The sequence below is a fragment of the Camelus dromedarius genome, chromosome 8 (genome assembly GCF_036321535.1).
Source record: "Camelus dromedarius isolate mCamDro1 chromosome 8, mCamDro1.pat, whole genome shotgun sequence".
Lineage (NCBI taxonomy): Eukaryota > Metazoa > Chordata > Mammalia > Artiodactyla > Camelidae > Camelus > Camelus dromedarius.
Window position 1 is genome coordinate 9,013,824 of NC_087443.1, and position 12,685 is coordinate 9,026,508.

A 12,685-nucleotide genomic window follows, 5' to 3' on the forward strand; every position below is an offset into this window, starting at 1 on the left:
TAAACAAAAGCTAAAAGATTTCAGCACCACCAATCCAGCTTTACAATAAATGTTAAAGGACCTTCTCTAGTCATGAAACCATAAGAAAACAGAACAAAAAGAGGAAAGTGGAGAAAAAAAAAAAGACAAAAGATTTCTTTGGCTGTTCGGGGTATTTTGTGGTTCCTTACAAATTTTGAAATTGTTCTAGTTCTGTGAGGAATGTTGTGAGTATTCTGATGGGGTTGCGTTGGCTCTGTGGGTTGCTTTGGGCAGTGTGGCCATTTTGATAGTGTTGATTATTCAAATCCAAGAGCACAAGAAATCTTTCCATTTCTTTGTGTCATTTCAGTTTTCAGGGTATAGGTAACCTCCTTGGTTAACTATATTTCTAGGCATTTTGTTGTTTTTGATGTAGTAGAACTATCTCTGCCAGTTAAAAATGTCTGGTTTTTGAAGTGAAAAAAATTGAATGAAGGGCCACAAATGGCAAAATATCCTTCTTTTTCATAGGTGAGTTAATTCCATTATATACACATATACTGCATCTTCATTATCTATTCAACTATTGATGTGCACTTAGGATGCTTCCTTATCTTAGCAATTATAAATAATGTGTTAATAGCAAGGCGTATGTATCTTTTTAAACTAATTCTTATTTTGTGGTTGGCTTTATTCCTTTGATAAGTATGTAAGTTTATAAAGCTAAAGCTCTAAACATTCATAGAGACAATAAACAGTACATATAGGTAAAATTTAAAAACATAGGTCAGTAAAAAGAAAAGTGAAAAAGAAAACCATGAGAGACAGGGAAGTAACTTAAAAGACCTATTACTAAATGAAAAGAGCCAGTCTGAAAAGGCTACAAACTGTATGATTCCAACCAAATGACATTCTGGAAAAGGCACAGATACAGGAACAATAAAAAGATCCTGGGGAGAGGGAGGGAGGGAGGGATGAATAGATGGTGCACAAGGGATTTTTAGGGCAATGAAATTATTCTGTGTGATACTATAGTGGCTACATGTCATATGCATTTGTCAAAGCCCACAGAATGTACAACATCTAGAGTGAACCCTATATAAACTATAGACTATGGTTGATAATAATGTGCCCATGTTGGTTCATCGATTGTACCGCATATGCCACAGTGATGCGGGATGTTGAGGCTAGGGGAGTACGTGTGTGGTGGTGATGAGGGCTATGTGTGAACACTCTGTATTGTCTGCTTAATTCTGCTGTGAACCTGAAACTGCTCTAAAAGAATAAAGTCTATTAAAAAAAAAAGGATGGATCAATTTGTGATATAATCTTACAAGGATGAATTATTCAGGCCTACAACCAGAATGAATGGCATAGTCAATTAAAAACATGTATCTTTAAAAATGTTACTTATAGCAAAAGAGACAGACCTCACAGTGTGCAGTGTGATTTTTTTCATTTTTATCAAGTTCAGCTACCATCAAACTGATGGATACATGTTGTCAGAGGGTGTGGTTCAGTTGAAATGTGACAGAACTGGATATTCTGTGTTAATGGATATGATTCAAATATATGGCTCATACATTGACTTTTTGGATACTGTGGAGGATTAGAAATTTGAAAAATTTGTGAAATCAATAACTTAACATTGATACATTTCACTCTATTTTTTACTGTATGTAGATATAAACACAAAAAGAAAGAGGTAAGAAAAGTTATCATTGGACAGTAATGGAGAGAATGACACTTCAGTTACAACCCTCTCCTCTGACGCACCCCCTCCCCCACACATGGTAACTGACCAATCCAGGATGTCAGTTGCTGGTTGGTTTCCGGGTGGAATGTTGGGTTGTCCCCGGGGCTTGTTGTGGCTGGTGGCTCCACGGTAACTGGGCAGAGCTCTGGGTGGGTCAGTGCCATGGAAGGGCTGCTGTCCTCCATGGAGCTTGGCTTTGGGCTGATCCTGAGGGAGCTGAGTGCGGTCCTGGTGGTGCTGCTGCGCGATGGCCTGTGTTCTCAGTTCATCTTCCAGAGCCTCCAGTGGGAGGCAGTGTTGAGTCTCCCTGTCTTCACCTCATTGGTGGGTGTCTTATTTACCTGCAGGCTTATTCAGTGTGATAGAAGTCACTGTTATGAAAGCTATGAAAAGCAGCGGGCTGAAACACTGGCTGCCCAGATCGAAGTGAAGTGCCACCTCATCGACCAGCTATATGCGGCTAAACAGGAGTGTGCCAGCATGGAGACGACTTTAAAGTATGCTGGGCTAGAGAAGGAGCCAGTAAACGTACGCAGCCTCGCTAACGCTTACAGACAGTTGATGACGGTCAACCTGAATTCAAGGAAGGAAATCAGTTTTCTCATTGAAGAACTGAGGAAAGAGAGATCCCTGCAGTCTATTCAAGCAGAGGTGGCGGAGATGCTGAAAGGGCGCACGTTCCTGGAGGAGGTCACGAGAATCAGCACATCACAAGGGGCTGTTACAAACCAGCCAGGGGACCGAGCACCAAGTCCTGCTGGTCCCTTTCCCAGGAGTGGGCCCTCGTGTTAAACCTGTGCTGTGCCCTCACTCCACTCAGACCTCCCAAGCTGCCTCTGCCCTTGGACCTGGCACATGCGAAATTCTGTGTATGTGTCCCAAGAGAATGAAATCTGTTTGCCCCAGTCACGTGGGGCTCCTGGAGGTAAGCCCCCTGGCCTTCAAAACCACATGTCCTGGGCTCTCCTCTTGCCAACGCTGGACCCCGGGCTGGGGAGCCTGACATGGGGCTCAGCGCTCTCAGTCCTGTGGGAGGGCCTCTGTGACTTAATTACTCTTAAGCTTGTGGGTCACACACCCAGGCGGTTTGGGGCCTGATTCTACTGTGAGCATGCCCTCCTACTGTCCCCTGCAGGTCTCTCTCTATATTTCTAATTGAAGATCTTTTTTGCTAGGTTACAGTCTTTTTTGTCAATGGTTGTTTAGCAGTCATTGTGGTTTTTTTTAGTCGTGAGAAGAGGTGAATTCGTGGTCCTACGACTCTTCCATCTTGACCCTCCCCGATACTCTATTTTCTTTTAGCCAGACATACAGAGCTGTGATGTAGATCAGGTATAACCAGTACTTTCCCACCCCACCCAGGCTTTGACTTTTTAAACATGGGACCCAGTGCCTGACTCGGGTGCCCAGTAGTCCCTGATATACTGTGCTTGGGAAAAAGCCTGTTTTTTCATAGTGTGAAATAACAAGACAATTCCTTACCCTGTATATGTGTTTGGTTAGAATCTTACTCCATTGCATCTCCAAGGACTCCCAGATCCCTTTCTCCTCTTCATCCTAACCCAGGGTCCTTAGCTTGCACCATAATACCTGACTAGCTAGTTCTCCAGCTTCAAGTCTCCCCTCTTACACCATCATTCACAAGTGCCTCATGATGGCCTTTCAGAAAAGCCTATCTGAGTGCACTGCATCCTGGCCTAGAAGCATTCCTGTGGCTAAGCAGTGACTGCCCAATGGAGTCCAAACTCTTCAGCAGGCCCTTAAGACCCTTTGCAAAGATGGCTTGCCATCTTCTGATTCCATGTCCCTCAGCACTGTATGTTCTAGCTATATCAGATTTTACCATCCATTTCTTGTCACTTTATTGGTTACTTTTCAAAATCCAATTTAAATATAATTCTACAAGTATATTTAATCATTCCTTTTCTGTGTTTCTATAGTATCTTATTTATATAACTAAAAAAATACCTTTATACTGGGTAGTGGTTACTCAGATATCTATCAGTTCTCTACTAGTCTATAAACTATGAAGGAAGGGTCTATGTTTCTATTTTTTATTTTCTATTAATTTAATAAAACAGTTGTTGAATGATAGGTATTAGACATAATATCTATGAGATTCCTTACTGATCTAAATATCCTAATTTTTTATTATTCAATTCTATTTTAGGAACCAAACCACCCTTTAATTCATAAGTTGCCTTTCTAGAAAGCATTTTGGTAATAAAAGTATCAGGAATCTTTAAAAAATGTCCATTAAATCTGATCCAGTAATTGTAGTTCTAATAATCTATATTAAGGAAATAATCAAAAATATAGTGAAAAAAAAAAGCTATCAATAGGATGTTCTACACAATATTTCTTAAGAGCAGGGAAATTTGGAGTCTAATTTCTTACCAGAATCTAATGACTTACTAAATTACAGCACAATCATAAGATGGATTATTATCAAACCATCTTAAACAGTTCTTGAATTATAGTAAATGACATAGGAAATGCTCATGGTATAACTTTCAAGGAGAAAACATATATAAAAGAGAATACAGATGTCCAGTCAAATGGAATGTTGAATTCATAGGCTGAGCCTTTCTTCTGCTGAAAACACATAGCAATGAATGGGAACATAAAAGAGAAAATCAAACCAACACAATGTGCTTTACAAAAAATGTTAATATCTCTTTGGACCAGAAATAGCAGAGAAGCCCAAGTTAATAAATAATGTGGAGATGAGAGGTCACTGGAATGTGCACATGGAGGAGAAGGTAAAGATCTTAGCTTACATGGAAACTGGTGGGGAAAGAGGTCACACAGCAGGGAATGGAACTGGTCTCACCACTGGAAACCCAGAGCTGTGACCGGGCTCTAGACTCATGAAAGGAGGGTGAAAAGAGCTATGGTCCACACACAGCTGTGTGTCTAGGGCAGCAACAGCAGACAGATACATCTTTCCAGGCATGACCTGAGCCAAGTCGTTCACTAGCTTGCTGACCGAATCTTCAATAACTAAACATGTCCATATGGCAGGACTCCCAGGCAGACTAAGTCAAAATAATAGAAAAAATTAAGAGAGTGCAGATGTGTGGGGTCAGGGTACGGGAGAGAGCAAGGGACAAACAGATTGACAGGCATTTTCTGTCAGAACTCCTCAACTCTTCAGTTGTAACACAAAAGCAATCATACATAATTCATAAATGATTGGATGTATAAGGCTATATTCCAATTGAATTTTATTTACAAAAAGCTCACAGGCTGTAAACTTCTGACATCTTCTGACACCTGTTTTAAATCAACATTCAAATACCTTAAAGAAAACTAATGAGTAGAAACAAAGCATACAGCTATTAACAAATGAAAGATGAAACAAAAACTATAGAAAATCCAAACAGAATTTTAATATATTTTTATAAGCGTCAAAGAGATAAAGGAAAGATAATATTCAAAAAAAGAACAAGAAATTATTTTAAAAGTAAACATAGATATGGTAAAAAAACATATTATAAATCTTAAGAAACAAAAAGTTATTATGATTTTAAGATAATTGCATTGAAAATATTAACATCAGTTTGGACAGAGTCATAGAGAGAGTTAATGAACTGGAAGACATTGTTGAGAAATACATGAAGGTTATAGCAAAAGGAGTGGGGTAGGTTTTAAAAATATAAAAGACAAGTTAGGAGACATAGAGTGTTGGACCAAATGGCTCCGATACCCTTCTAAGAGGAATTTCAGGAAAAGAGGAGAAACTGATCAATATATGAAAAGGTAATTGTGAAGAATTCTTGAAACATTAAGGTACACATCAGTCTTTAAAATAAAAGTTCTAAGTACAGGGAAAGATAATAAATAAATAAATAAACAGACAAATAAACAAATAAATAAAGTCATACTACATATATTAAAGCAAAGCCAAAGATGAATAAGGATGAGAAAATACAAAAGTCAACAAAAATAAAAGTCATTATCCACAAAACATGACAGATTGAAAACAGATTTATCAGTGATAAGAGATGGCAGAAGAAAAACAGTATTTTCAAAATATTGATGAAAATGTGTCAATCTACGATTCTATGTCCAGCACACTGGTCATTCAAAAATAAGAAAGACAATTTTTTGCAGTCATTTCCAGACTCAGAACTTAACACCCACCAAGCCTCACTGAGCAAACAACCAAATGAGAAGGGAAAAATGGGATGCAAAAGTGGTGGCAGAGTGATTAAATATGTTGGTAAATGTTATTATTTAAGGATTATAAAATATCAGTAATTTTTAAAAGAAAAATGATACTAGTAAAAGTCTGAAAAACAGAAGAAAGAAAAGAGTAGTTAATTATTAGTCAGAATGTTCTAAAAGTTTCAGCTTATTTGGGAAGGTAAATATATTGAGTAAATTTATGGGATATTTTAAAACTATACACATTAAGAAAATATGTTAACAATTAAGATCAGCCAACAATAGTAATACTGTCTATAGCTTTCACAATGTATTGCAGGAGTCAGGGAGAGAATGTCAACAAAATTTTCAGACAATAGAAAGCCAGAAAAAGACATAATGTAAACATAAATATATTATCCAACTATAGAGCAGAGAACGTAAGAATGGACAAAAATTACAAAAATTGTATGCATCATGGTGTCGATGGAATAATTCGTGCATGTGCAACATATACACACACTAGATAAAAACATGCCAAATATTAACCTTATATTACTGGACTATAGGATGACAGATGATGGAAGAAATTTTCACATACTGAAATATGGGTAAGTCATTCTGGCTTACACATGATTTGGCTTAAAGTTTATGCTAGCTACAACAGACTGTTGTGAGGCTTTCAAACATGCACTGTACATCTGCTTTGACTATGAAAGAAAAGAATGCATTCAAGAATCAAAATGGATCAGTACCATACTGTTTTAATTACTATAGCTTTGTAGTATACTCTGAAGTCCGGGAGCATGATTCCCTTACTTCTGTTCCCCTTTCTTAAGATTGTTTTGGAAATTTGGATTCTACTGTGTTTCCACACAAATTTTAGTAATTTATTCTAGGTCTGTGAAAAATGCCCTTGGTATTTTGATAGGGATTGCATTGAATCTGTAGACCGCCTTGGGTAGTACGGTCATTTTAACAATACTAATTCTTCCAATCCCAGAACATGGTATACCTTTCCCTCTGTTTGTGTTGTCTTCAACTTCTTTCATCAGTGTCATTATAGATGTGTTCCTGTATTACCAAAAACTTGAATTTTCTGCACCGTAGCAAACTCAAGGACACCACCAGTCACTCTCCAAACAATATGTGCTAGTAGTTGCTAGCTGTAACCTCATGGTCTCAAGGTCTCCCCTTGTAACAATGCAACTGTTTTGGACCAATCTTTGCTTAACAAACACCCTTACTTCTTGCCAGCTCCAATTCTAGTTCTTGACAAACAACATATGTAATTTTGCAGTTTTTGCCTGTATAAGCCTTCCCCATTTTGTGGTTCAGCAGAATACAATCCAAGTGCTTCCTGACTCTGTCTCTCAGGCTATAATCCTCAGATTGGCTCAAATAAAACTGTTCTCTGTTCCTACTGTAATTGTTTATTGATTATTTCCATTGATAAAAATAAATATATTTTCTTCCCTACATTTTTCAATGTTGTCTGATGTTCCATACTAAAATGTTACTCATTCTAAAACCATATTAAGAAGTAATTTTTAAAAAGCTACTGGTTGCATTTGAATTAAGTTTATAACATCATTTTTTCTTTTCTCAAACAAAAATAAATAAAATCAGACATCTACAATTATAAATGTAAGTGTTCAAAACAAATATAAATCAATACAAATAAGTCTATGAGCTGATTTTTCCTGTATATGTCTGAACAAAGACATTATTTCAACTTGAAATTATAGGTAATGAATTTTAAATATTTTCAAGTCAGATACTGAAGGTGGGGGAGGGCAGGAGGTACAGGGAAGAACGTGCATGAGAACATTCGTGCCCAGTTTCAGGAACTTAAGACCTTGTGTTCCCCACTGTTCCAACCTAATCTCCAAGTGGACGCACAGCGGTTTCAGGGTGGGGTCTCAACTGTGTACACTTTCGTGTTTTCACCCTCCTAGACCAGAAAATTAGCTCATTAATTTTTATGTTTTATTATTAAAAGTATAACTACCATCTAAACTGAAAAGGCAAACTCTCTCCAGCATTTCTGCACAGCTGGGCCAACAGTGCCACTCCAACAGTGAGTCTGACCGAGGCTTGTTAGTATGTAGATTAAGAAAATTTTAAAGTTAAGTATTATTTCAAATAAGCTGGAGCTTTAAAAAAAATGCAAAGACATATTATAAATCACGTTAGCAATTGAGATGTAGAAATTAACATCCAGGTAGCTATAAATAATGCAAAATGTGTGTAGTTCCAAAGAAAAAAGTAAAATTGTTTCATATCTAACAAAGAAGAAGCTGTTCACCTTCTTTCTGGCACATTTAGAGACATTAATTTTTTTCATTGCTGAAAATCTGGATATGTGAAACCTAATACATGTTTTTTAAAACACCCTCTGTAATACAAGCTTTGTTTTGTGTGTGTATAATATTCAATCAGCCAGGACTATTTCCCCCATTGATAAAAAGAGCAACATGGCTTTACAATCAAGTTTGACATGACATGATAATATATCTATTAGATTACCCATATAGTAATATATTCTGTACTACTAACATATCTGTATACAGTGTATGTACAGCTATGGTAATAAAAGTGATATATTTTTAAGAAACAGGATTGTTTGTAAAATGATTTAAGCAACTTGACTTCCTTTGTCTTTCCTAACTTGTAAATCAGTGAACTGACTAGCAATACCTGAATCAATTAACAAAACATGTAGTAAATGCCTGCTGATAGGCACGCTGAGCAAAATTAATTCCGAGTGATTGGAGTAACAGCTCCAACCACGTGGGTATACAAATAGGACTAACTATATACATATATAACTATATAAATATAGTTATATGTGTTTTATAGAGAAAGAATGAAATCAGGAAGACTTTGCATAGCTCTTGTGAAATTATCCAAAAATCTTGCTTCATTACTTTTTACTCAGATTACTTCTTAATTCTTTAAATTAATGAAATTTAACGTATTGGAGGATTGAATAAGATATATTTACCAATACAAAAGAAATCTTTATTCATATACAGTTATGATCCTCAGACTCTGTTTCAGATCCATTGTTATAAGTAACATTTACAAAAACTACTTGTTTCAATCCAAAAATCAGTTGTTAAAAACTATTCAAGAGCTAGCATATGTTTAGAAGAAAGTTTTTGTTTTTAAAGAAATGTGATTTAACAGGTTGACAAAGTGGAGATTCCTATGAAAATGTGTATCATACAGATAAACAGCGTTTGAACAAATATAACCATAAAAAATCACAAAAATTACATGCTCTTCGTGTCCTAAGCAAGGATGATGTCTTCCCCAATTTTGGGAAAGCACGGTGTCTGGCATTTCACAGAAGCCCGATGAAAGCCAAGTTAAGAGGTAAAAGACAATGCACAAAACACGTTTATCCTCACATTATTCATGACACGTGTGCACAGAAGATACTGCATTTTCCAAATGGAAAGAGCCCACCCATAGCCTGGATGCCATCTACAGGGTCCTATGATGCGCTCACTGCTCAGGTTCGTCCAGAGACTTGGCATTTTCCTTGTCTTTGGAGGACCGGCCATGCGTCTCCATTTTTTCCAGTTCATCTGATTGTGCTCTGTGGAAAAACAAAAGCCAAGTGGTTGTTAGATAATCATGATCTTAAATACAGGAAAATTCTGTGTATTTTGATATTTTCAGCATCTATTTGAGGTAAAGCTTGACTTAATTCATGACACATTTTAAAATGTTTAAATATGTTTAATGCAAACCAGATCATCTCCAAATCTTCCAAATGCTATTGGCTATTAGTCATGCACCAAAAAAAATATATATATATTTTTATTTATTCCAGCATGCTTTAAAACAGTACAGTTTTCCTCCCTTGTTTTTAGGTATTTATAATGCTCTCTGGAATGCAAGACTTTTATTTTAAAGTGGTATTTCTCTCAGAAAGTAATCAAGTTAAATTTGAAAGTAAAGGTGTTATAACTTTTTTAAAGAAAAAATATGTATTTAACTATTGCAATCATTGTTTCTGCCTCTTTGTTTTGGGAAAAGAAAAGTACAATTTCATTATTAAGTCATGGAACAAAAAGAAAAGATTTTGATTCTTTCCAATTTTTTCGTCACAAAAATGCTCCAGGCTTCTTTACTTCCTCACTGTCCTCTTTCACAAAATTTGTTGCTCTAAGTTTGGTTCTTTATAGGAGAGGATCCTCTGCATTTTAACATAAGGCAGAATATTTTACAGGTTTCAAAAAACACAAAATTTATTCTTAATACAGAATTTAGATGATTTTTATTTTCAGTCTTATCTCTATAATTCACAAAGATGTTTCAAAACAGTCAAAATCCTACATTTTCTAAGTGCATTAAGAAGTCTGAGTCAACCACCATATCTTGGGTTTGAGTCTAGTCCTCAGAAGTTAAAATCCCTTCAACATTTTCTGTTGTTTAAACATAAGGCAGCTCAGCCATAAACTGCTGTAAATGATAGAACCTGAGAGATTTCTAACAAAGCTATTTTGTGTTTTGCGTTCGCTGACTGATTTGAAATGCAGGCTTTTCTGTTGATGGGATTACCCAGCAAAGGCTAGCTCCTCAAAGGAAGCTTCTTTCAGCAGGGAAAGAAGATTTGATGACAGATCAATAGATCTTCTGAGGGCTTGATCCATTTTGCTTTTGGAATGTAATGCAACAAAAGATACATAGAAGTAAACAAGATGGTTTGCCTGCAGCATAACCTCCACTAAAAAGCCTGCCTTGCCCACCTTGATCCTCATTATAACAAGTCTCTGTCCACAATAACACAGAACCTTATATTTGTTCTATTCTGTGCTTACTACAATGTCTTACTGGTGCTACACATGTATGTCTACTTCTTCTACTGACTGGAGCTTATTGGGGAGAAGGGCTATGTCCTGTGTATCTCTGTGGTCCTAGTGACCAGTATGATTCATGGTACAGTCAGCACTCTGTATCCATGAGGTCTGCATTTGTGGATTCAACTGAACACAGATCCAAAATACTCAGGGCAAAAAATTTCATAAAGTTCCAAAAAGCAAACAAATTTGCTGTGCTCCAGCAACAATTTACATAGCATTTATGTTGTATTAGAAATTATAAGTAATCAAGAGGTGATTTCAAGTATACAGGAGGATGTGTGTGGGTTATATGCAAACTACAAACAATTTTATTTAAGGGATTGAGCATCTGGGGATTTGGGTAGCAATTCCCTGCAGGTACTGAGGGATGACTGTATGTAGTTAGAAGTCAGTAATTTTTTTTAAAGACAGAAGAATTAAATCAGTAATTGCATAGGAAAAAAGAAAGCCTCCATGTCCTGGGAGAAGAGAGAAGTTAAAGGAGGAAAGTTAATGACAAGACAATCAAAATAAGAAATATCAAAGACATAATGATATACAGATAATGCCAAGTGTTTACCATCATCCTACAGTAAAATGAGGGTCCTTATGAGGTAATTTGAATCTCAAATAGATACTTATGCATGCCTGAGACAGAGCTGGTCATGTCAAACACTAGGATACAAATAGATAGATTAAGAAATAAGAAGGCTGCGTCCAGCAAAGGTACATGTGAATTCACTCATGTATACATTCACTCAAAAAAACACTCTCGTGTACATATCATTCATCTCTTATGCAGGAATACTTATGTGTAGGAAGTTACAAAAATAGAACTAAAACTTAATGTTAATCAAATCTGCAATATTCCGCTATTCATTGCTACAGCAAGACCAGCTGTTTCTTCTTGCCTGACATCTTGGCTTTCTCCTTGCAAGACATGTGGGATCAAGCAAAAGTCAGTAATTTTCTACCTGTTAAAAACCCCAGTTTCTCACTCTTATCAGCAACTATCAACTATGTCAAACTAGTGCTACGAATTCATGCCAGAACTTAGAGGTCATCTCGATACTTTTGGCTTTGTCTGACCTCCAAAGTTAATATAGACTCAAGGGTTCTCCCCTTGTTCTTCTTTTAAAAAATGAATTTTAGGGATTATTTATTCATCCACCCATTCAATCAAAGGCTGACTGTTTACCAGGCATTACACTAGGCACTGGAGATAACAAGATAAATGCTGGGCTTCAGATTCCAGCAAAATCCCACCTCACAAAATACACACTTACTCATAATATCACTCTTACTTGCTCAAACCTTCTATAGTGATCTTCTTCCTCTGCTTTTTAAAACTGTATATAACCCTCTATGAAGAGGATGTTGGTGATCTCACTGCCATACCAGTGGTGATGAGAGTTACTTATTGAAATAGGTTCATTTTTCCTTATGGCCAAAGCTATGTACAAAGTAGCTACACACTAACACATCAATTACCAACATAAAGGAACTTCCAAGTTCTAAACGTTTAAATAACAAACCTTCCATCTCCAAATCTCACTCATAAACCTTCTAAGATTAAATCATTTCAGTCTCCAGGACAGGGGTTATCTTTTGGTTACTTCCTTTGTTTTACTGTTCACCCCTTCCCACCCCCACCCCAATTATCTGCAGAAGGTTTCTTCCAGAATATCCTTTTCTGAGGGTTTCCTGTTTGCCTGTAAATGAACAAGAGCCCTGCTGCTAAGTCGGAGGCTTTCACTGGTTACCAAAGATTCATCCCACCCAACACCCAGACACGCTATTCACCCAACCACTGGCCGGAATGGATCCAGATTCCTGGCTGTCATCTCTGATTTCACCAAATATTTTGACCTCCGCTGCCCTAAACCCACAACACTCTGACACTGAACCCTGCTATTTCAACGCCTGAGAAAAACTGTACCTTTCCCAGAGAGGGGGTTGGAGA

General features: G+C 36.8%; 1 protein-coding gene across 1 annotated transcript in view; it reads left to right on the top strand.

Annotated features, from left to right (window-relative positions):
- Window positions 1-5,194, top strand: part of LOC116156032 (uncharacterized) — a 43,583-nt gene extending 38,389 nt beyond the window's left edge. The window contains exon 3 of the mRNA XM_064488636.1: window positions 2,065-5,194. Within this exon, the coding sequence (XP_064344706.1) occupies window positions 2,065-2,509 (445 nt within the window). The 3' untranslated portion in view covers window positions 2,510-5,194. The remainder of the gene's footprint in view (window positions 1-2,064) is intronic.
- The last annotated feature ends 7,491 nt before the right edge of the window (window positions 5,195-12,685 follow it).